This window comes from Oryzias latipes, chromosome 20 (assembly GCF_002234675.1).
Source record: "Oryzias latipes chromosome 20, ASM223467v1".
NCBI classification, from domain to species: Eukaryota; Metazoa; Chordata; class Actinopteri; order Beloniformes; family Adrianichthyidae; genus Oryzias; species Oryzias latipes.
In genome coordinates this window covers 13,114,549-13,136,111 of record NC_019878.2, presented here as the reverse complement: position 1 = coordinate 13,136,111, position 21,563 = coordinate 13,114,549, and the positions used below count along the sequence as shown (strand labels likewise).

General features: G+C 40.0%; 2 protein-coding genes across 5 annotated transcripts; one reads left to right on the top strand and one right to left on the bottom strand.

Moving 5' to 3' along the window:
* Positions 1-52: 52 nt before the first annotated feature.
* Positions 53-2,518, bottom strand: LOC101162485 (transmembrane protein 14C). 3 transcript variants are annotated; one of them, XM_004080976.3, is made up of 5 exons: positions 2,387-2,518; positions 1,851-1,938; positions 748-849; positions 394-481; positions 53-209 (listed from the first exon to the last, which is right to left on the bottom strand). In XM_004080976.3, the coding sequence occupies exons 1-5, from the start codon at positions 2,501-2,503 to the stop codon at positions 149-151; spliced, it is 456 nt and encodes a 151-aa protein (XP_004081024.2). In that variant the 5' UTR covers positions 2,504-2,518; the 3' UTR covers positions 53-148. The 3 variants fall into 3 exon arrangements, with proteins under 3 accessions (XP_004081024.2, XP_011487116.1, XP_011487115.1); XM_011488814.1 differs by having other exon boundaries at positions 2,154-2,409; XM_011488813.3 differs by lacking the exon at positions 2,387-2,518 and adding an exon at positions 2,007-2,138.
* Positions 2,519-7,326: 4,808 nt separating this feature from the next.
* Positions 7,327-17,781, top strand: tfap2a (transcription factor AP-2 alpha). Of its 2 annotated transcripts, none has more exons than XM_004080970.4 (7): positions 7,327-7,613; positions 9,838-10,257; positions 11,153-11,201; positions 12,563-12,788; positions 13,595-13,713; positions 15,302-15,443; positions 16,221-17,781. In XM_004080970.4, exons 1-7 carry the CDS (start codon positions 7,563-7,565, stop codon positions 16,507-16,509), a joined length of 1,296 nt encoding a protein of 431 aa, XP_004081018.1. In that variant the 5' UTR covers positions 7,327-7,562; the 3' UTR covers positions 16,510-17,781. The 2 variants fall into 2 exon arrangements, with proteins under 2 accessions (XP_004081018.1, XP_004081017.1); XM_004080969.3 differs by lacking the exon at positions 7,327-7,613 and adding an exon at positions 8,804-9,443.
* The last annotated feature ends 3,782 nt before the right edge of the window (positions 17,782-21,563 follow it).

Here is a 21,563-nt window from a genome sequence, read left to right as displayed (position 1 = left end):
TATGTAAACTTGAATTGTGTATTCATTATGTAAAAAAAAAAACCACAACCACTCAATATACAAAGACTGTATTTTATGACAAAACATACATTTTTGGACAGAAAATGTAAATGATAAAAGACTTTTCCTTTTCCTGTAATGTATTTGCTCATGAGGACTCTGCAGGTTTCTGAAGCAACGCCAAACTAAGTTTCCCCACCATCAGAAGACTACAAAGAGAGAAAAAAAGAAGTTATTGTCACTGAGAAAACATTTACAAGATTAATATCAATTTAATAAATAACAATCCAAACAAAGTCTATATTGACTGTAACATTTAGTACTTCTAACATGCATTTTTCACATCTTCTACACAGTTTTTTATTTTATTTTTGGATGAAATAAAAACCTGACCTGGCTCCAGCCATCAAACCAGCTGGCATGAACTTCCTTGATCCATAGAACCTCTTTCCCATGACGGCAGTCAGAGCTCCTGATGTAGCTGTGAGTGTAAGACACAATGACATCAGTCAAGGAAAAATCGATAAAAATGTATATTTATCCACTGCAACAATGTGGAAAGCTGCTATTAAACCAAAGCTCAAAAACTGTCCAAAACATGTTATGATCATCTAGATTTATTCAGCTTTGGATGTTGTTCAGGCTGCTATGCAAAACATTTACACCAACAGTGATGTTAGAACTAAAGGGACCGTCTTTAAAGCAAATCACCAAAACACATCTATACTGGTATTTTAGTTTACCAACCTAAGGACACCCAAACATTATTAGGATCATTGGAGATCTGGTAAGCGCCAAAGCCTGCGAGTCCTCCAAAGAGAAGTCCAGCAGCCAGTGAAGGTACACTACCTAGGAGACAACAAATTCATCATCTAAATCGGAAGAACTGCTGAGGGAGCATTAGTTGCTTAGTTTTCCACATGATGACACAGGATGGAGGACAGAGAAAGGGACAAATGTCAACATGGCAAGATTTATATGATGAGCAAAATCAAAGCAAACATCTTTAGAGTTTAAGACTTTTTGTTTAAAGTCCCACTCAAATCATGTTTTGATCTACTGTAAAAGTCTCCCCAGTGGACTTTTATTTATGATTATTGTTTTCAAGACTTCATTCTGAGATGTGGAAGGGCTGCTAGTGTGGAGCATCCCTCCCTCCCAATTGCTGAAAGCTTTGTTTATATAATCTCCTTCTAGCTCACAGCCCCGCACAAACCCCCCGTCTAACACTACTGGGGCAACAAAAATGGCGAGCAAAAGCGAAGCTTTCCGGCCGTACAGTTTTGAGCCAGATGGCAGCTTGTATGACGAAAACAAAACGTACATGGATCTAGTTGTTAACAAGTGGATGCATCAGAATGGAGAAAGTAGAGCTCGTGGCCTGACCAGCGAGTTTTCTGTCACAAATAGGGTCTTTTTTAGTAAGAATTTGAATAAAGAAATACTTAGAAATGCAACTTTAAGCTTTATTTTCTTGATATATTTCCTCCATCATCAGAAAAACAAAATAAAGTCAAAAAAACCCAAAAGAAAAAGCAGAAAACTGATCTTCATTTTTAGAATGGAAAACAAATTATTGTTTCATAGACTGCTAAGCTGATCATAAGGTTCACAAAAAAGTCTAATTTGATGCAATCCCAAATAAATATAAATAATATTTTCTATGTGTATATTTAACAGATTAGGAAGAATTTCAAGTTGCACATTCATTTACCAAAAGAAACATATTCAAAGATCCTTAATGTGTGCTTTCACTTAGCGGTACATCCAGATTATATCATCCAACAAGGAAACAAACAGCCAGGAAAGGCTGGATCACGTGTAACCAGGTTAAGACCGGCTCATCTCACCTGCTTTCACATAACCAATGACTCCCCCGGATGCCACAAGAGTGGCATATCCATATCCCACCCAATCCACAGACATGTTGTTGGACACCTGTCAGGAACACAATATGTTCAGTGACGTCACACAACAAGCATCAACAACGACTTCATATTACTCACAAAGGCACAAATATCCTTAAAAAGGCGGTCTGGTTCGTTCAAAACAGAGTCATTATTACACAAAACAAGCTGAACAAGAAACAGCTGCACAAACATGCTAACACGAGGATGTTTGTCAGTCTCGGTGACACTGACGTGTAAACTTACAGGGATGTAAGAAGTGTGTCTGCTCTCAGAGATAAGGCTAACTAACTGTTGGAGTCCAGAGCCAGCACCAGCTTGAGTAGCAGATTTACTTATTAGCACACAATGTTAGCTAACACGGCACACGAGGCACGAGCGTCATTGCGTAAAGTTATGAAATACCAATTTCAACGAAACGAGACTTTTCTCAAGTAATATAAAATAAAGAAGAAAAATGGGGAAAGGGGGGTTACAACCTTACTCATTGCGTTTGCCCTCTGCCTCCTCAGCCACGACTTGTTCTTGACCGAGCACAAAATAATGCTGCACGTGAACTCTTTCTGTTGGTTGATGGGAAATGTAGGCTGTTCCATATGAAGGCGTTGACCGAACCAACAGAGGATGAACTCCTCGTAACATCAACGAAATTGATTTCAAATGCTGGTCTGGACTGTTGCGACCATAAAAAGGAGAGATACTGCAATAAACTGAGTTTACTGCATTACAATTAATATCGGGGACTGTGTAAAATTGTTAGAATTGGATATCCCACATGGAGTGGGTCAGTGGTTCTCTACCTTTTCTCAGGATGAATACTAGACCTACTTAACAAAATGAGGTTCCTGAATGGGGTCCTTATTGGGTGATTATCTTTTCATCAGATGTCAGATGCTCTCATGTTTAACCTTTGGAATGAGTAGTCTGTTATAGTGTACTACAAGTACACTTGGTCTAAAAGTATAGATACTTTTAGTTCCCTTTTGATTTACTATCTTTAAATTGTAAACCTAAAATGTTCCAATTTAGTCGGAAAAACTTGAAGAATGCAGTTTTACTCGTGTGGTCTATAGGGCATTTTGTTTTGAAGAAGAAAGACAAAACAAAACTGACAACTGAATCAAACTTATTAGTTTGATCATTTCTCTTGTGCAAAAACATTTCATTGAATAGGTGATGTTCATAACCTGAGAAATCTGAATGAGGCTCATGAGTCTTTAGATTATAAATAGATACAATACTTTACTAATTTATATTTAGAACTTCAAGATCCAGTAGCAGGTTATTTTTTGATTAATTTGCATATTCTGCATCTTCTGCTGTAACTCCTGCCACAAACCTCCCAGATGGAGACTTCATATCAAATACCTGGACTTGGCTCTTATCAATTTACCCTTTTTTTTTTATTCCCCAACTTTATCTTTTAAAATGTAGTATTATTTTTGAAAGCTTTTTTTTAAATTCCTTTAAAATTCCGTTTATAATACCAGCTGTGAGCACAAATGTTACATTTCACTGCATCTCCAGCACAGGGGTTCAGATGTAAAGAAGAGCTGCAGGGAGGACATAAAAACTGTCAATTTATTAAAAAATGCTAAGCAATTATAAAAACTGATGCAATGAGTAGATATTAGGGACTCAGCAAGATTAATTAATTTTTATTTATTTAAAAAAAAATATTTGTCTTTTGACCATAATTGATTATTTTCTTCTACAAATTCAGTTTAAATTAAGTTTGGGCTGAATTTAAGAGAGGGACGTGGACTCGATAAGTTGTCAAACTTCATCCAAAAGCCTTTTTGAACTTTGCATATGGTCATTTATAATTATACTTCTGTTAGATGTTTATTTTTTATCTTATCAGTTTGAAACAAAATTAGAATATATAATAGGTATTATTAACAACAACATTGTCGCTGTTCATATTATCATCCAAAATGAAGAGACGATGGAAAAGCTTCAGTAATGCTTTTACATTAATTCCGTTTTCTTTTAAAAACCACTAGATGGCACCACAGGATTACCATTCGTCTTTCCAACTTTACCAACAATGTTTAGGTTGATCCTAAAATATTGTGTTTTTGCTTGCATTAAAAAACAGAAGTATTTACAAAATGTAGCAAAAAGACATGACTGACAACACTGTGTTTCATAAAACAAAAAAATGAACAGACTTTGCCTGAATTATGATTAAACTCAGCAAAAAATAATGATAAATAAGGTAAATTTACCAAGAATGTAAAAACATATTTATTTTTTTCCTCACTTGTTAAAGTTTCTGCTTTCCTTTGAGCACTTTTATTTTATTTTTTCCTGTAGCGCATTGAATCTTCAGACAGTAAGTCGTCCTTCATGCTGTTCCTCTGAAGGGAGAAAGGTGGCGCAAGAACACAATTTATAGCAGTCATAAAGCTGCGTGGACTCAAACTCCTGTAATTGAATTCTGATTTTGAAGTTTATCTTTTTATTTTTCCTTTTTTTTTACTCTGGAGAGGAAGTGACATGACAAAGATCCTTGAGGGGCAAGGAGTGAAGACAAGTAATAATAATAATAATAATAATAATAATAATAATGATAATAATAATAATAATAATAATAATAATAATAATAATAATAATAATAATAATAATAATAATAATAATAATAATAATAATAATACGGGAGTTTTCAGGGGTCAGCATGTGGTTTCTGGAATATGCCGGAGGCCTATTGCTGTGCTGAGTTGTGGTGGAAGTGGCTGAAACTGAACCCCCATAGAAAGGCAGCATATTCAAGCAGGACTGCGCAGTTCCCTGAGAAACAGTTCTACTTCAAAACTTACAACTGCCCTGCGTAGAGCCCCAAACAATAATTCTGCCCCCCACCACACGCACACACATACACGCACACACACCTCCCCTCCTGTGAAAGCTCTTCTTTGTCCAGGTCCTTATGGCTGCAGGTACTGCGCGCAGTTAAAACACAGCTTGCCTTTGAAGTCAAACTTAAAGGCTTGTTTTTAAATATTAACACCGAAAAGAAGAAAATCTATTGACTCCTCGCGGAATTCTGCATGTGTAGGGAAAAAAAAGGGGAGATAAAAACAAACAAAAAGTTGAAATCGGAGTATTAATTTTAAAACTACAATGCTGCGAGGATTTCATTCATGTGACAGCAGCGGGATCATCGTGCTCGCTGCTGTAGCCATCTTTGTGTCTGTTTCTCTGTGCTTTTCTTCAAAAACCTCAATGGACAAAAAAAAGAAAAGTTTTTTGGACTAAAAGAAGCTTTCACGGATGTCACCTATGTGCACGCGCACATGTTGCTCAGCTTCACGTGTGCGTGTAAAGTGCGCGGATGAGAGGGGTAGAGCTCATTCGCTCTTGGCCTGAGGTAAGTATGTATTAGAAATAAACAGTTGATAAATAAAAAATGATCCCCAACAAAAGCAGAGCATCTTCCTGTAGGAGCTGATGCTGAGAGGTAACCTTCAAGTTTTTATTTCTTTTTTTAAGTCGACACATTCATTTGCAGTAAGAGTTCATGCTTTACTTTCATAATGTATGGACAATTAAATATATACGTAAATTTTCAGTTTTATCCCTATTAAATTGAAATATTTATGATTTTGTTTCACCTTATTTTTAGTGTATTTTAAATGTTTTCCAATACATTATCATTGTAAATTAAATTAACCAACAACAACACTCATTTCTAATGTATCTGCAAATGTATGGCATTATTCATTTGCTTTTCTGATTTAAAAAGTGCTGCAATAAAAAGATTATAGGCTGTGAGTCAGAAAAGCAGACCCACAGGGCCTTTTTCACTTTTCCTCAGGTACGCCACTTTAGTTGTATTTATTTTTTATTTTTTATGTATCCACACCCGGTTTGGATTGCGCATGCGTCACCAGGTATGCCCCGCACCATTTTTTTCTTTTCTTTCATGGACAGGTAAGACGATTGGTTCTAGGTGAAAAGTAAAGGTTTACTTTGGGACCGGAGGCTTAATGAGAGGAGCAGCTCAATACAAAACAGAAAACGCAGAAGAAGACAAAGAATGTCAATTATGGGGGAAATAGGGGAATGGCAGGTATGTGTGACTTCACTTTCAAGACAAGAAGAAAAAACTGAACAAATCTATATGAACTGTCAACTTGTTTGCTTGTTTGAACACGGAGCTGGATGTGAGAGATCTCTTCAGAAAAAAGAAAATGATCTATCATTTGAGAGTGTTAAAGTTGCTTTATCTGTGAAAATCAGCAAGAATTTGATCCAAGAAAACATTTAAAAAACAAATTTCGCTGATTAATTAATAATGCTTGGTAGGAAGGACTGAAAAATATTTTTTATCTTTTGAATTTTTTTTCTTTTCCCAGTTTAGCCCAGTCTGTTTAGTTTAGCCATTATTGAATTCTATTACTTCATGTTCTTTATGATTTCATGTTTATTATTCAATTACCGGTATGAAGCCCATTGAGACGACTATTGTTTTAGTATTGGACTATATAAATAAAATTGAATTGAACTGAAATTGTTTAGTTTTTAAATTATAATTTGCAGGTTTGAGTTTGTATCCAGACGCAAATGTAACTTTTCGCCTTTAATTCCTGGCTGCCCCAGGTCCGGTGCGCACACGGATATCTGACCTCTCCGGTCTGAATCTGCAGATTTTACCAAACAACTGTCCTTGTATTTCTGTCAAGTGAGAAGCTGAAACAACCCAAGAATCGTTTCTGGTTTCATTCGGTCAATCGCTTTCATCGCCTCAGACTCATTAATAACAACTGACTGAGAAGGGAAGAAGAAGAAAAAAAAAGAGTTACTCCACCAAAAATGGTAATCTGGGTTTCAGGCAAGAAAGAGCCAACGCCTTTGCAGAGCTGGCGACCTGTCTGCTGACCCACGACCTGCTGAGGTGCAGGCTCGACCGGCGACAGGGCAGAGCCAGGCTCCCCCCCGGCCGCTCATTCAAATGAAACAAGGCCTTGTTGTTGTGTTAATTATTGACACCCCCCTCCTACCCAAAACCTCGCTACCTTACAGGTAGTCAATGGACCTGTAGTTGGAAAAGCTGACTTTTTCTTTTACATAACATTGTCAGGAAAGCCTGTGAAGATCTCAACTCAATGGGATTAAAATAACACATCAGTTTAAGGGGGAGTAACAAATAAATGATCAACGTGAAATTTGGGTGATTAACTTCAGAGCAAATCCAGCAATTGAAATGTATTTCTTTAAATGTGGCCTTAAGGATTTATCCACATTTTTCTTGAATAATTTAAATAAATAAAAAAATATTTGCTATATGTTAAGATACAAAACGACAGTCCCAGGTGCAGGTTTCCACATCCCCTCCCTTCCACGGGCGAACACACCTCACCGCGCAGCAGAAACAACAAAGGAGCTGGAGACTTTTACCTGTCCAGTGGTGTTTGTGCGTGCAGATGAGGGGGAATCAGAACTGCTGTTGATATGCTAATGAGGCCCTTATGCCAGCGTTGTTCCAGAACTGCTCCAGCCCTTCACTTTCACCATTAGAGGGAGACCTCAGAGCGCGAGACAGACAGCAGCTCGCAGCTTCAATAAAAGTAGTTTTTTCTGAGCGGGGGAGCACAATTCACCGAGTGAAAACAAGACTAAGGTGATACTCAAAAGCCACCTCAACGTCCCATGAAAATGCTCTGGAAATTAACTGATAACATTAAGTATGAAGATTGCGAGGTAAGAACAACTTTTCCAATTATTTTAGAATTTTGTCTGCATTTTTTTAAAGTAAAATTTAAAAAAAGGTGTTTCACTTTTCTAAATCAAACTTATTAAATGCAGAAATTACAAAATAGATTTTTCATTGATTTATATAAATTATAAAATATTAAAAACACAATAAAAAGTATTACTAATAAAAACAATGTTCGTTTTTTAGTACAAATTACTTCATATTTAAATAATGACACGTGCATACATACAAATGTTAACATGCACTTACCATTTTAAAGGAGTTACGCGCGTAAAAGCTTGGTGCAGTCAGTTTTATTTAATGATTAAATGACATCCACATGTCCCCTTCACTATGCGAGTTGGACTTGTGAAAATGTGCGTGTGAAGTGTCTGCGTGCATCTTTGTGCGCAGCGCACATTGCCTGATCATTGTTTTGGACATAGTCAAAGTTTAGCAGACATATCGGTGGCTTGTTTGAGGGTGGAGAAGCCAGTCAAACGAGTTTTTTTTTATTTTTTGTGGGGTTCTTGTACGCACTCGCGTCTTACATGGGAACGGACAGAGCTGATCAAACAGAAAATAAATTGACGTTTGTGTGAACATATTTTTATTTACTTATTTTTTGTTATTTCCTCCTTTGATCAAAATAATGTTTAGATTAGCATTTGAAGTCTGGTAATGGCTCATTGTTAGGTGATTTTGGAGATAAGGAAGGAAGTGAATCTTTGGAAGCCGTGCGTTAAAAGTTCGTTAATGCGCCTGATCCAACGGACCGATCTTAGAGCGTAATTTTGTTTTCCCTCGTCTTTCCGGGTTAAAGTTAAAGCTTGCCCGCGCTGTTCCGTGACTTAGAGCCGAAGAAGAACTGGTTGGATTAAAATCAGTGGAATCGAAAGCAGGAGAGAACCATGGAGGACGGCTCCGTGTCTGAGGCAGAAAACAAAGGGGCAGACGGTCGGAATGAGTCGATCGGTGCTTCTCCTGCCGGATTTTCACCAACTTCAGAGGTGCACATTATTTCCTCCTCTCGCTCCGTCTGCCTCCTTTCATTCCTGTCTTTCTTTCACTTTTGCGCTTTGGCCCTGGAACTATTTCCAAATGCGCTCCCTCCTCCTCCTCCCCCTCTCTCTGATTCGCCAGGCGAGTGAATGTCCCTCTTTTTTGTCTCCACTCCCCTCTCCCTCTTTCTCTCTCCCTCCCCATCCCTGATTAGATATACTGATTCCTCCTTTCAATGGACGTCATTTAAGCGTAGACTCCTGCCTTGAGTTGCGTCCTCTGCTTCACGCCAGATTTCCGACCATTCTTTCCTTATTATTTAGGATTCCTGTAATATTAATGGTCACGAATGCGTTCCATTAGGAGTCCAAGAGGGAGAAGCGGCTCTTTTGGCTAATATGAGCTCAAGCGAGGGGACGGTAGCACTGTGATAGAAGCCGGGGGAACGCAGAGAAGAGAGGGGCTGCCAAGAGAAACTTTTTTAGCCCAAATCCACCAGCAGCGCCGCGTCTTTTTATTATTTTTTTTATTATTTTTTTATTTTTACACCCCTCCTGATTTTGTAGACGCAAATGAGGGGCGCCTCGGATCTTACCTTTTACTTCTGATGGATTATCGTCCTGCTGTTGAGGCACATATCTGATCTCCGGGGCCATCGCGATCGTGCAGGAGAGAAGAGTCTTCTCGGGGGGCTTTTTTCTCCTTTCTTTTGCTGGCTGATTTTGCCCCGCGAAGTCCGTGTTTTTGACCTGATTGCTGCTGGGTTTTTCTCTTTCTGTTGAGGCGCACCAAAAAAACCCTTACAGATGTTAGTGCACAGTTTTTCCGCGATGGTAAGTTTCTGGAGCTTCACTGTATTTTTTGCGTTTTCAAAAACATTTTATTTTATAAATTTTATCTTTAAAGTAAAAAAATTCAGAATAATCTAAAAAAATGTATAGAAATTTGGATTTATCTACACCCATTGATTTGTTCTCAGATGTAAATTGATTTCTAAAAAATATATTGTTGTATTTGAGTCTTTTAGGGCCACTAATTCTTAGGAAATGTGTTTTCTTTGCAAATTAAATTTTGATATTTGTCTGTAAAAAAATCTACTAATGCTCATACTTCCAGGTCATAATCTCTGATAAAAAAGCCCGCAGAGCATCCAAACAGCATCAAACCAAATTCATTTAAAATTCATCTCGACTAAAAACATCCTTTTGTTCTGTCCCCACCTGCCAGGACCGTCACGACGGCACCAGCAATGGGACAGCCAGGCTACCTCAGCTGGGCGGCGTGGGCCAGAGTCCGTACACGAGCGCCCCTCCACTCTCCCACACGCCGAACTCAGACTTCCAGCCCCCGTACTTCCCACCGCCCTACCAGCCCATCTACCCGCAGTCTCAGGACCCGTACTCGCACGTCAACGACCCTTACTCCCTGAACTCCCTGCACGCCCAGCCGCAGTCGCAGCACCCGGGCTGGCCGGGGCAGAGGCAGGGCCAGGAGAGCGGCCTGCTGCACCAGCACCGCAGCCTGCCACACCAGTTGTGCCGGGAGTACCGCAGGGAAGTGCTTCTACCGTCCGGCCACGGCATCGATACAGGACTGTCGGACTCTATCCAAATCCATGGAATACCTCACCCTTTAGATGACGTTCAGGTGAGGCTGCGCTCCTTCTTCTTTTTTATTCATTTATTTTTGTTGATTTTTTTAAAAAGTCTATTACACAACACCATATCTTTCATTGTGGTATTAATTTATCCTGCAACACGCCTGCATCTGAATTAAAATATGTATTATCATATTTAAGTTTTTTTAATGGAAATTTTTTCTAACAGAGCACGAATAAATTATTTTAATTAACTATTTTTTTCAAAAAAATGCCATTTCTATTAAACTAAAAATATTTTTTTTAATTTTATTTAATTTTAAAACGGAATGCTTGTCAGTTTGGATGATTTTGATATTATTTTATAGCTAAACAAATGGAATTGGTCATGTTAAAGTCGATTTTCGTTGGATTTTCTAAGTATGTCATTTTGTATTAGAGCTCAGCGTTTCACAAAGTGCAGCTTCCACGCGAACAACAGCGTTGTAATACATTACATGCTTTCTAACAAGAAAATCGAGTTTACTGTATTGAGTTGTGCTGCTCTGATATTGTCAATAAGCCTCTTTCTTTTTTTCCCCTCCCAGTGTTTAATCAGAAACAAACACCAATAATTCTCTAATTAGTTCATAGGCCTTTAATAGGCTGCGCTGGCGTAATTACTATCCAATCTAGATTAGAGGTTTCCTTATGAGAAGAGCCAATCTAAAGGCGAAATTGGGTCAGGATTATGGGACGACACTGCTTCGTTATTTAAGTCTGCACGTCCACCCGCTGAAAAGCACCGGTGGACAATAATAAGAGAAATTGGCCCAGAGAAAACGGGAAACATTGGCTGCTAATTGTGTTTGGCTTTGTTCGTCCTGAGATGCCTTTACGCACAAGTATGGCTGACTTTTCGTGGCTTTGCGCACCAAAAATTGATTTGATGTTTTTGTGTCACAGCCTGAGGATCAAGGAATTCACATTCCAGACCAGACTGTAATTAAAAAAGGTAAGATATTTCCTCTGAGATATCATGCATGTTTTTTTTTCCAAGCTGCACACGTCTTAGATACACCAACAACACACACTCCGTTCCCTATTCTGCTTGAAAGAACCCGATGCGGTAATGCCTGACTGATCCTAATACGCAGTAGCCTATTTTTCATTACATGGTTTCCAAGTGCATCAAACTGGCTGCACCTTTTCTCCCCCTCGCTGATGGAATTTATTGTCAGCGTTTCGGCGCAGCGGGGAGATGAGTGGAGCTGGGGAGCTTTGTCGGCTCGTGCTTTGGATGGTCAAAGGTACAGGCCCATAGACGATGATGGCACTTAGGAGGCAATAGCTGCAATCACGCAGCATGGCCAAATCTAAAATGGAAGCTGGGATTGCTGGATGGAGCGCAGACCGAGTGTGCAAGATGATAAACTGTCATTTAGGGAGGGAATCAGAAACTGGATATGGAAAAGTGACAGGCTCATATCCCGAAATGCAATTTTATTTATATTTAGTTTGCTTTGATCAAGCTTGTTTGGTTATTTCTTTTTAAAATGTATTTTTTGTCCCTAACCCTGAGATTTATGCTGTTGGTGATGCAACATAAGGAGGCCTGTTGTTCAAAAGCGTTGTGTCAGGTTGAATTAGACCTCTGCAGCTGAGATGTGAGACGATTTTTTTTTCTTTCTGTTTGTAATCCATTTTTCATCTTTTTTTAACCCGAGTTCGTCTATCTGCACATCAACATGATAATTGGCTTCCTATATTAGTAATCTCAAGAGTTCGTTTAGCTCCTATTGTCTCTATTAGGCTCCCTTGAGCCATTAATGTCACAAGTGATCTATCCAAAGGCGCGCAGTCCCCCTTTGTCTCCGGTTACTGCACACCGAAACGGCGCAAGGCCCGGCTGTGCTGAGCCTCCCTCCTCCCCCTCACGATCGCTCTGCCGGTGTGAAATCCACACGCAGGCGGCGGCGGGATTTTGCAGGAAGCCGTAGATATGTCAAAATAATCTCGAATGAATCTCCTAGGTTGCAGAGTTTTTTGCGTGAAAAATGCGCAGTTCTTCCTCTGCGCAATGCGCTTTTTTGGACATATTTGCAACAAAAAATGCACACTAAAAGTAATAATACATTATCAATACTATAAACACAATTACACATATATATTGTGGTTGCTTTAGGATTTTGTTGCTTAAAGTAAAAAAAATACCTTAAAATGGAATGAACGACCCGCCCCCTATTTCATTTAGTTAAAGCTCTGCATTGCATGAAATTTACTGAGCACGGTTCTTTCTTCCTCTCTTTCTGCCTCAATCAACCTCCTCCTCTCTTTTTTTCTCCTGCTACTCCTCCCTTCTTTTCTCTGCTTTAGGTCCAGTGTCTTTATCCAAGAACAACAGCGTCTCCGCCATCCCCGTAAATAAGGATGGTCTTTTCGGAGGAGTGGTTAACCCAAACGAGGTGTTCTGTTCGGTTCCGGGTCGCCTGTCTCTCCTCAGCTCCACATCAAAATACAAGGTCACGGTGGCTGAGGTGCAGAGACGCCTTTCGCCGCCGGAATGCCTCAACGCCTCACTGCTGGGCGGGGTGCTGAGGAGGTGAGTTTGGATCTTTCTTCCTCTCCCCACTCTCCCCCTTTCATCCACACCTGTGCGCGTCTCCCCCGCCACTCCAGTCATTTGTGAGCGCCCATCTCAGGCCCATGCACTCTCTCTCTCTCTCTCCTTCCTCTGTACTAGGAATAATTAAAATCGACCAACCATGACACCTAGCTCCTGCATTTAAAGCAGGAGGGGTCTGTTAAATTCCATATTAACTTCCCTCGCGCATTGGAGCTCCCACTCCCAGTGTCTCAAATTAATGGAAGCCTAGTCTGTTTCAAGCCCAGCTCTGTAGGCCCAATGAAGGCATTACACATGAAAACATTGGTCTCTAGTGAACTCTCTGCAAAAGTGCTGCAGACATACGTTCGTTAATACCACTGCTTATTAAGCAGCTCTTTATTTATTCAGTTGATTCTGCTTTTCCTGAAAAGGCCTTGCCTCTTTAAGCTCTTGTCCAAAACGTGACCAAGCGTATAGTTTACTTCAGTGAGATTGTTATTAAATGCACATTATTTCTATTATACTAAGAAAAAAATAAGAGATATAATTTTTCAGATGAAATGTATGTGTTTCAGATTGTCAAACTAACAAATAAAAAAATAAAAATACAGTTGGTGACAATCTCATGGAAAACCACACTGTCTGATTTTTAGATAAGCACTTTTTAAAATGCTAAACAGAAGTATATTCCCCTTTCACAAAATTAGCCCCCCACACCATCTCCATCAACGACCACCATCTTTAAATTCCTCCACATAAGCACCCCAGCAGTGACATTCTTCCTTGCCTTTCCATCAAAGGGCCAAATCCAAGAACGGAGGAAGATCCTTAAGAGAGAAGCTGGATAAAATCGGCTTGAATTTACCTGCAGGCAGACGCAAGGCGGCCAACGTCACCTTACTGACGTCACTAGTCGAGGGTAAGCAGTCAAAATCACGTGTCATATATATATTATATATATTATGTGTGTGTGTGTGTGTGTGTGTGTATTTTTTTTCTTTCACCATCTCTTTTCCTCTGTGTTAGAAATCAGCATATGCGCTCATCCGTGTAATGCAGACCGACTTTGCCTCGCAAGTAATAAAGCATGAAGGATGTGTGTGTGTGTGTGTGTGTGTGCGTGTGTGTAAGTGTGTGTAAGTGTTTGCATGTGCAGAGAGAGACCCCCACACACATGTATACACATAGAGATAGAAGGAGCGGTGTTGGTAATTCTTGAGGCTTTGCAACCTTGGCCTTTGCTTCAGGAGCAGGCTGCGTCCACAGGCTGGCCTAGTTTATACCCTGGATTAATTTGTGTTGAAGTCCAGTTAATTATTGAGTGCTGCTTGTTTATTGGGCACTGCTGAGCCGTTTCACCTCGTGGATGAAAAGTCGATTGATTTATTAACACTGCATTGTTTCAAACATTAATACGCAGCTCTGGTTGAAGCAGTTCTTTATTTATTTATTTATTTTTTAATTCCTTTTGTTAATAGCTTCCCATGATTTGAGTTTCGCTGAAGATTTGCATTACATGCAAATGGCATCAGGCTGACCTATTGGGAGCTATATGTTTTGGGCCTATTCAAGAATAAATTAGGCAATTATTGTGCGCAGAAAAGATGCATTTTACGCGACTGGATAAATCCATTTCACTCGCTGAGTTGAGCCTCATTATTCAGTGCAGTGGTATTTGGTGTGCTGCTGGTTTCCAAAGGTGAAAGCCCGCGATGGTTCATTGGTCGCCGTTAATCATTATTGCAGGCCGGGCCTAAATGAAATATTCATCGCGTTTCGCAGAAATTTGGTCCTGTATTGTAATGAGCCCGGAGAAATGTTTGATTGTGGGTAATCAGAGGCTCTGACACGTGGGGAGCGCAGAGAGAGGAGGGGTGAAAGGAGGCCGGCCTGGTTATTTAGTGAAGGGGGCTCTGTCGTTGTTTATAATCTGCTCCTTTTTATGGAAAATCGTTTACTGGACTCATGCTTTGATGTTAATTGGCGCATGCGTTCTTCCGGAGCTTGCGGACAGGAAGCCCTGCAGTTAAAAAAAAAAAAGATCCTCAGGAAATTAAAACCAAAGACGACTTGGAGGGAAAAAAGGGGAAAAATGAACTAAGATTTTGAGATTTTGACCGAGAAGTTCGTTTAACTTTGAGAGGTGTTGGACTTTCACTAAAGCCCAGCTCTGCTAATCAATGACATGCTGTCGGGCATGACGCTCCGTCTGTGCCTCCTATCTCCTCCATGTTGGGACGTTCTCACGGTGTGAGGAAAAGGAGCCAGACGCGCACTGACAGCTGCCGTGCCTGCTCCATTATGACTTGTAGCTGTGTTGTCATCATTCGCAGTGCGCAGGTGCCACAATACTCCTCTCAGAACGCAGAGCGGACGCGCCGTTCGGATCAGATTAATCTTCCTCCAAGCAGAGAGTTTGAACTTCTCGGTACTGTTAAATAAGAAAACACATTCACGCTCACGTCTCTCCCTTGTCCCACCCCACCCCACCACCACCTCTCTTTCAGGAGAAGCGGTGCACCTTGCCAGGGATTTCGGTTATGTATGCGAGACCGAGTTTCCAGCCAAGGCAGTAGCCGAATATGTAAACCGTCAGCATTCTGACCCAAACGAGCAAGTCCAAAGAAAAAACATGCTATTGGCCACAAAGTAAGTGTTATCATCTCATATTGTCACGTGTGTTTGTCTATTTTATACTTACCCCCCCCCCCCCCAACACACACATAACCAAACACACAACTTTACGCACACTTTACAAACTTGATGTTTTTTTTTATATTCCATTATCTAATCTGTTATTTACTTTCGTTTACATTTTATTCAAGTAAACTACAAGTTGTTGATTTTCTCACCCACTTTGTCGCGCGTGAGCGTCAATGTTTCTGGTGTAATTCCTGACACTCCAGCTGACACGTGGCTGGCTTTCATCTGTTTACTCTGCATTGACTAAAGCCTCAGAAAGCAACGAGGACAGGCGGAGGCCGGCGTTTAATATTGATGATGTGCTGCTAAAATCAAACAGCTGTAAGCCGTAACTGCTTATGACAGGCTCTTAAGTATTTTTAAGGCAGACTAAATAATTGGAATGGAAAGTGATTAAAGAGGCATTGGAGCAACTTTTAAAGGTCTTCCTTAAAAAAAAAAAAAAGGATTACACTTTAATTATCTTATTTTATTTCTTTCGTTTTATTGATCAAATTTGAGGCGAATAAATTCTCGTTTTAGCATATAAAATATTTTTTCGTGTGTGTATGTGTTGAAAAATGAAAAATATACTGGAATAAATTGATTAGGGAAGCAGTTTTTTTTCTCCCTTTGCGCAGCGCTACGAAGCGTGATGTATTTATCTATTTGATTGGGTTGTCACAACGCATGCGTGGCGGCTTTTTGGCACGCTCACTAATGCTGCGCTCTTTTTGCTTTTAGACAAGTGTGCAAAGAGTTCACAGACCTGCTGTCCCAGGATCGCTCGCCGCTGGGAAACTCACGGCCACAGCCCATTCTTGAACCGGGAATCCAAAGCTGCTTGACCCACTTCAGTCTAATCTCGCACGGTTTTGGGACCCCTGCACTGTGCGCGGCCGTCACGGCCCTTCAGAACTATCTAACCGAGGCGATCAAAGCCATGGACAAAATGTACCTCAACAACAACCCCAATAGTCACTCAGATAACGGCACTAAAGGTGGAGACAAAGACGAGAAGCACAGAAAGTGATGTTTGCATTTCACCTTCAACGAGGCTCAAACCCCCTTTTCTGCAGCCGCCTCGCCCTCCCCAAAACCCCCAATCTTCCAGTATAAATATTATAAATACCCTATAAATATTATTGATAAAGTCAAACGTGCCACTTCCTGATCTTACGCCGGGTTTACGTGATTTGTTTGTACATCCCACTTCGGAGACAAGAGGAAAGGACGCAAGAATCCTCTTCTTCCAACACCTGAATCATACAAGACATTGTTTTAAAAAATACAAAAGAAAAAAAAAGAAGAAAAAATACGGCTGCAGAGGAGCAGCTCTAGGTAAAGGTGTACTGCCTCACCCAGAGGACTTTTTATGAACTCCCCCTTATTTTTTATGAGCTGCAACGAATGGACTGAAATCCAGCGACCCTTCTATTTCTCAATTTTACGATTGTGGCAAAAAAGAAGCTAAAAGTGGATGAATTCTTATCAGTATTGTGAGTAATAAACTTAAAAAAAGAAAGAAAGACAACGAAAAATTCCGGATATCCATGCCATGACTTCAGTTGTAGACTCTCTCCAAGCGACCAACTTGAACTTTTTTTGAATTTCAACACGATTCGCGGTTATATAAGGGAATCAGTGTTCATGTATGTATATATTTATTTATGTGTAATTTAATGGGAATTGTAAATATGGTGCGTCTGTTGAAACTTTTTTTTTTATTTATCTGGTGCCTCCTGTTTTAGTGGGTTTGAATATTCGGTTAGTTCTTCACGTGGTTTTATGGTTCTAGAAAACATGAGTTTTTGGGGTCTTTTATTTCTCTGGGATATTTCCAATTAAGCCCTCTTGTAGCATGTTGACGCAACACTGAAGCAAGTGAACAAAATTGAATAGAAATAAACTCCAGTTTCTCTCTCTATATATAACATCCTATTCTGTTATTTTTATTATTTGATATGAGACAGAGCATAAGTGACACCCTGAGAAGATTTTGTTTTGTGTCTATTTTTTATACAAGCTTATATGTGTTGTGCCAATCAGAAAACCTCTTGTCCTCTCCTTGAAGCACCATAAAAGCAATAAATGGAATATTGTCTTTTTTTTCTCTCTCAATGTTCGAAAACATTTAGAAACATTTTTTGGGACCACCTGATATCTCGTTTTGTCCGATTATGTCCAAAAATTGGAGGCGGTTTTAGCTGTATTGTATAGACATGTGCTGGCAATAGTTCCTATGCCTGTCAATGTATTATAGTCCTTTGTTGCCCAGAAAAAAATAAATATTTGATACGCTTCATCTGGATTCTTATTCCATCTTTTAATTTTGCATACTCTTATTGATACACCCGGGTGTGTTTTTTTTCCTCTATCCCATTCTGAACTGCTACAGTAATTGAGTTTAAGTCTCCCCTGACGATTGCTCCTTGCAATAAGCAGCTGAACTCATTGTTTCCCTCAAGTATAATAAAAAAAAATCTTACTTTAAACTCCCCAGTTCAGAGCACAGAATCGTATGCAGGCCAAATGGCTCACAACGATGGATATATTCGCGTTTGAAGTGTGCAGCGCCACCCCTCCAGCTAAAACCCTCTGAGATGTATCTAGGCCTGGTGTGCAGTGTTTGGTTGTTGCAGGCTATATTTGGCTCTCCCCTGTTTATTCTGTGCTGGAGCCTTATTCAAAGACATGCGTCAAATAATTCTTATGTTGTGTTCCCTGTGAGTGTAATCAACGAACAAACCAGCGCGCAGTTTGCTGATTTTAAGATCTACATTTTTTTTTCCTTTTTGGTTTTGTGTTGTTTTGTGTGATGCAAACACGATTTATTGTGTATTTATGGTGTGGCACCTCTACATTAATCTCGTCATGAATCAGTCTGCAGTTTGTGCGTTTGGCTTATTTCACTGTCTGGTAACCATGCAGCTCCAAATATTGTAACTGAGGGAGATGTGGCATCCTCCACCTCCTCCACCTCCATCTTTTTTCCATCATCATCTTCCATTTTTCTTTTTGAAATCCACACCATTATTTTTAAAGATCCTCGCTTTAATTTGGAGCCAGTTGTTTTGCGGTGAAGTGAGTGAAGCCTAACTGTACATGTCCTTGGCATAATTGCGATGCTCAGTGCCGGAGCAGGTGAAGCGCAGCATTGTCTGTCAGGGCCTGTTTTTGTTGGCTCAATCCTCAGATTGTGTGTGGGATCCTTTCCTTAGGCACAATAGCTCACTCATAAAAGGGGGAGAGACTATACCCGGCTGCTCCTGCTATGGTGGGTGGGGGAGGGAGGGTAGGTGGTGTATAAATAGTCACTTTAAAGGAAGACAATCGTATTAAAACAGTATTCATTGGTATTAGAGGGGAAACGGAGGCCCCCCTCTTGTGTGTCATTAATGCTAATGTTATTTAATAAATTTATGGGGTTTCTTGAAAGAAAGCAGGTTTTTGAGGGTGAAACAAACGCATTAGAAATAGTTGTATCTGCCACAATGGCGCACGATTCTGCGCATTAATGGCGCACGGCGACAAGACCCCATAATAAGGTTTTCCAATTCGTTAAAGAAATATCAAAACTCCATTGTTTTTTGTTGTTTTGTTTACACTGATACCAGCTTGCAATTTGCATACCGTCTTAAGGACAAATTGGAATTTTACCCTCATTAGATTTGAAACAGGTATAGAGCTACTTTCCCCAAAATGCCTCACAGCAAGTCATTTGCAAGAGAAGGAGGTCTGAAATTTGAAGAGCCGGTCAGCAATACTCAGCTGAATATGGATAATTCAATCCATAACTGCTGCTTGTCTCAACTAAACCAATTACAGCTGATTCCCGTTTAGTAATTAATAAGACTGAGGCATGTTGTTATCAAATATTCTGGAGGAGCTGCGAGGATAAAACTGAAGAGTGTGGTTGCAGGAAAAGATGGAGGAAGAAGCCTTCCAATCTTTGCCTGTAAAGTCCGATTTGCTGGGCTTGTGTTGATATTTACAGTTTGCAGGACAATTTGGGGTGAATCTGGCTGAACGAGTTAAACCAGAGCTGCACGGAAACACCACAGCTGATAGGTTTAAATAACTACTTTTAGGGACATATAATAATATTTATATATATATATATATATATATATATTTCCTTTTTTTTTTCTTCCGAATTTTATTGACCTGGATGGGGTCCACGGCCCTGAACTTCTCATCCAGAAGCAGCTGCGCGTCATTGCGCATTCATTAGTCCTGGAAATGTGTCCCATTCGCTCCATCCGCGCACCAGGAGACTCCTTTTTTTGTGGGCAGGAAGTCTTCAGCTGATCCTGCTGAGATCATTGCTTGGTGTACAGGCTGACTGCGCGGCCTAATTAGCCTGTAGCAGCATCACTACAACAGTCTTCGCTGAGGCGCTCGAAGGCAACGCAGAGCTGCTCCTCGCCTCCACGCAAAGATTTGGGGCAACAGTCTACAAGGCCCAGATCTGTTCGCTGCTCCGACAGAGACTTCTCGCTGGAATGAATGGAATTCAATGCAAACCCAACTGGCTTTTTGAACAGGGTGGACACTGAAGGGGATTTTGGAAATTTTATCTTTATTAATGGAACAAAAAAAAGCTTTCGGTAGATTTATTGCACCAAAAACACTTAGTTAAAAAAATCAGCTAAAAATACGTTAAATACATTTGATATGTGCTTACTAAAGGTCCTTTAACGTGAAACGGCTCAGACGGGGTTCCCTTTAAATGACATTTGATAGGGTCATTGATGGAATCGAATTATAGGACTTTAAAGTTTGCAATGACGCGCAAAATGACTAATTGTCCTCCACTCTGACATCACTTGTCATTTGCCCCCCATACCCCGACCCCCCTCCCTCCCTGCCTGTGGGCCCCTTGCCCACTCTGAGCCAGGGCTCTAAAGCCAGGAGAGGTCAACGACTTCACCAAATCGCCCTTGATTACTTGAGACATTAGGTAATCGATTAGAAAACATTAACCGACTTTGAATAAACAAATTCTCTCCTGATTGCAGTTCAATGGCAAAAGAAATCACGTGAGCAGTTGAATTAAACGCGCATGCCCAGACAAACATGCTGACTTAAAGCCGACTTTTTTTGTTTTCTCTTTGACCATTTGCACCTGCTCGTGACTTCACTGACAGTGTTAATGTTATTCTCAAAAAGCACCAGTCAAGCACTGAGGTCTAAATGAAAACCGAGCGGATTATAAAATGTTTTCTCACTCATTTAAGGCAGCTGATTTTTAGAAGAAGAAAAAAAAATCTCCATCTCTGTGCTCTGTCTGTCTCTCCCTGCATCCTCTGCAGTCAGCCGCGGGGGGAGAGTGTCGCCCCGGGCCAAACATATGCTTCTTTCCATTGCACTAATCCAAATGCAGCGTGGAGGAATAATTGCTCGAGTGGCCGTGGCTTCGCAGGGGCTTTGTCCCTCACTGGCTCCCGTCAGCAAGGCACACGCCGTTTCAATCAACTCTCTCTCTCCCTCTGTGTCTTTCTCTGGATCAACCCACAGACCTTCTATCAAACCGGTGTTCCTATAACACATTTATTTTTCTGTTGCTGTCAACTCATCATATTTGGATCAGCCTCTTCATTATTATTGACAGTGCGCCACATTGGCAGGCTTTATTGGCAAAATGGTCGAATGAGCAATGACTGCAAATCATCATTAGTTCTTGGTGACTTTCCTCGGTGCGTCAGACTATTTTTGGGTTGTAGCCTACTTTTTATTTTTTTTTAATAAAGAGAACTATTTGGTAAATATAGAAATAGAATTCTCTTTATCCACGTTAAGCATTAAGTAAATAAAGACCATAACAATAATATGAATAATATTTAAAATAAAGTAAAAACTACATTACAGACAATAAATCAAGTTTATTTTAACATTTACTTTTTCTTAAACGTAACAATATATTATTATGTTAATAACAATTAATCCAATCCCTAAAATGTATAATAAGGTTGGATGAAAAAAAAGCGAAGTAACTTATTTTCTAAAGTTTTCTTTTCTTTTCATCTTATTATATTTGCAATGTTCTATATTGCAAACTAATTTGACACAAGCACAAGGAGGATG

Bases quoted from the DNA above. Each gene is read 5' to 3' on its own strand.
- LOC101162485 (XM_004080976.3), bottom strand. From the start codon at position 2,503: ATGGAACAGCCTACATTTCCCATCAACCAACAGAAAGAGTTCACGTGC. The intron at 482-747 runs GTTGGTAAACTA...TTACACTCACAG, and splicing joins TAATGTTTGGGTGTCCTTAG to CTACATCAGGAGCTCTGACT. The intron at 210-393 runs GTCAGGTTTTTA...CTCTCTTTGTAG, and splicing joins GGTTTGATGGCTGGAGCCAG to TCTTCTGATGGTGGGGAAAC.
- tfap2a (XM_004080970.4), top strand. From the start codon at position 7,563: ATGAAAATGCTCTGGAAATTAACTGATAACATTAAGTATGAAGATTGC. The intron at 7,614-9,837 runs GTAAGAACAACT...CCCACCTGCCAG, and splicing joins TTAAGTATGAAGATTGCGAG to GACCGTCACGACGGCACCAG. The intron at 12,789-13,594 runs GTGAGTTTGGAT...TTTCCATCAAAG, and splicing joins CTGGGCGGGGTGCTGAGGAG to GGCCAAATCCAAGAACGGAG.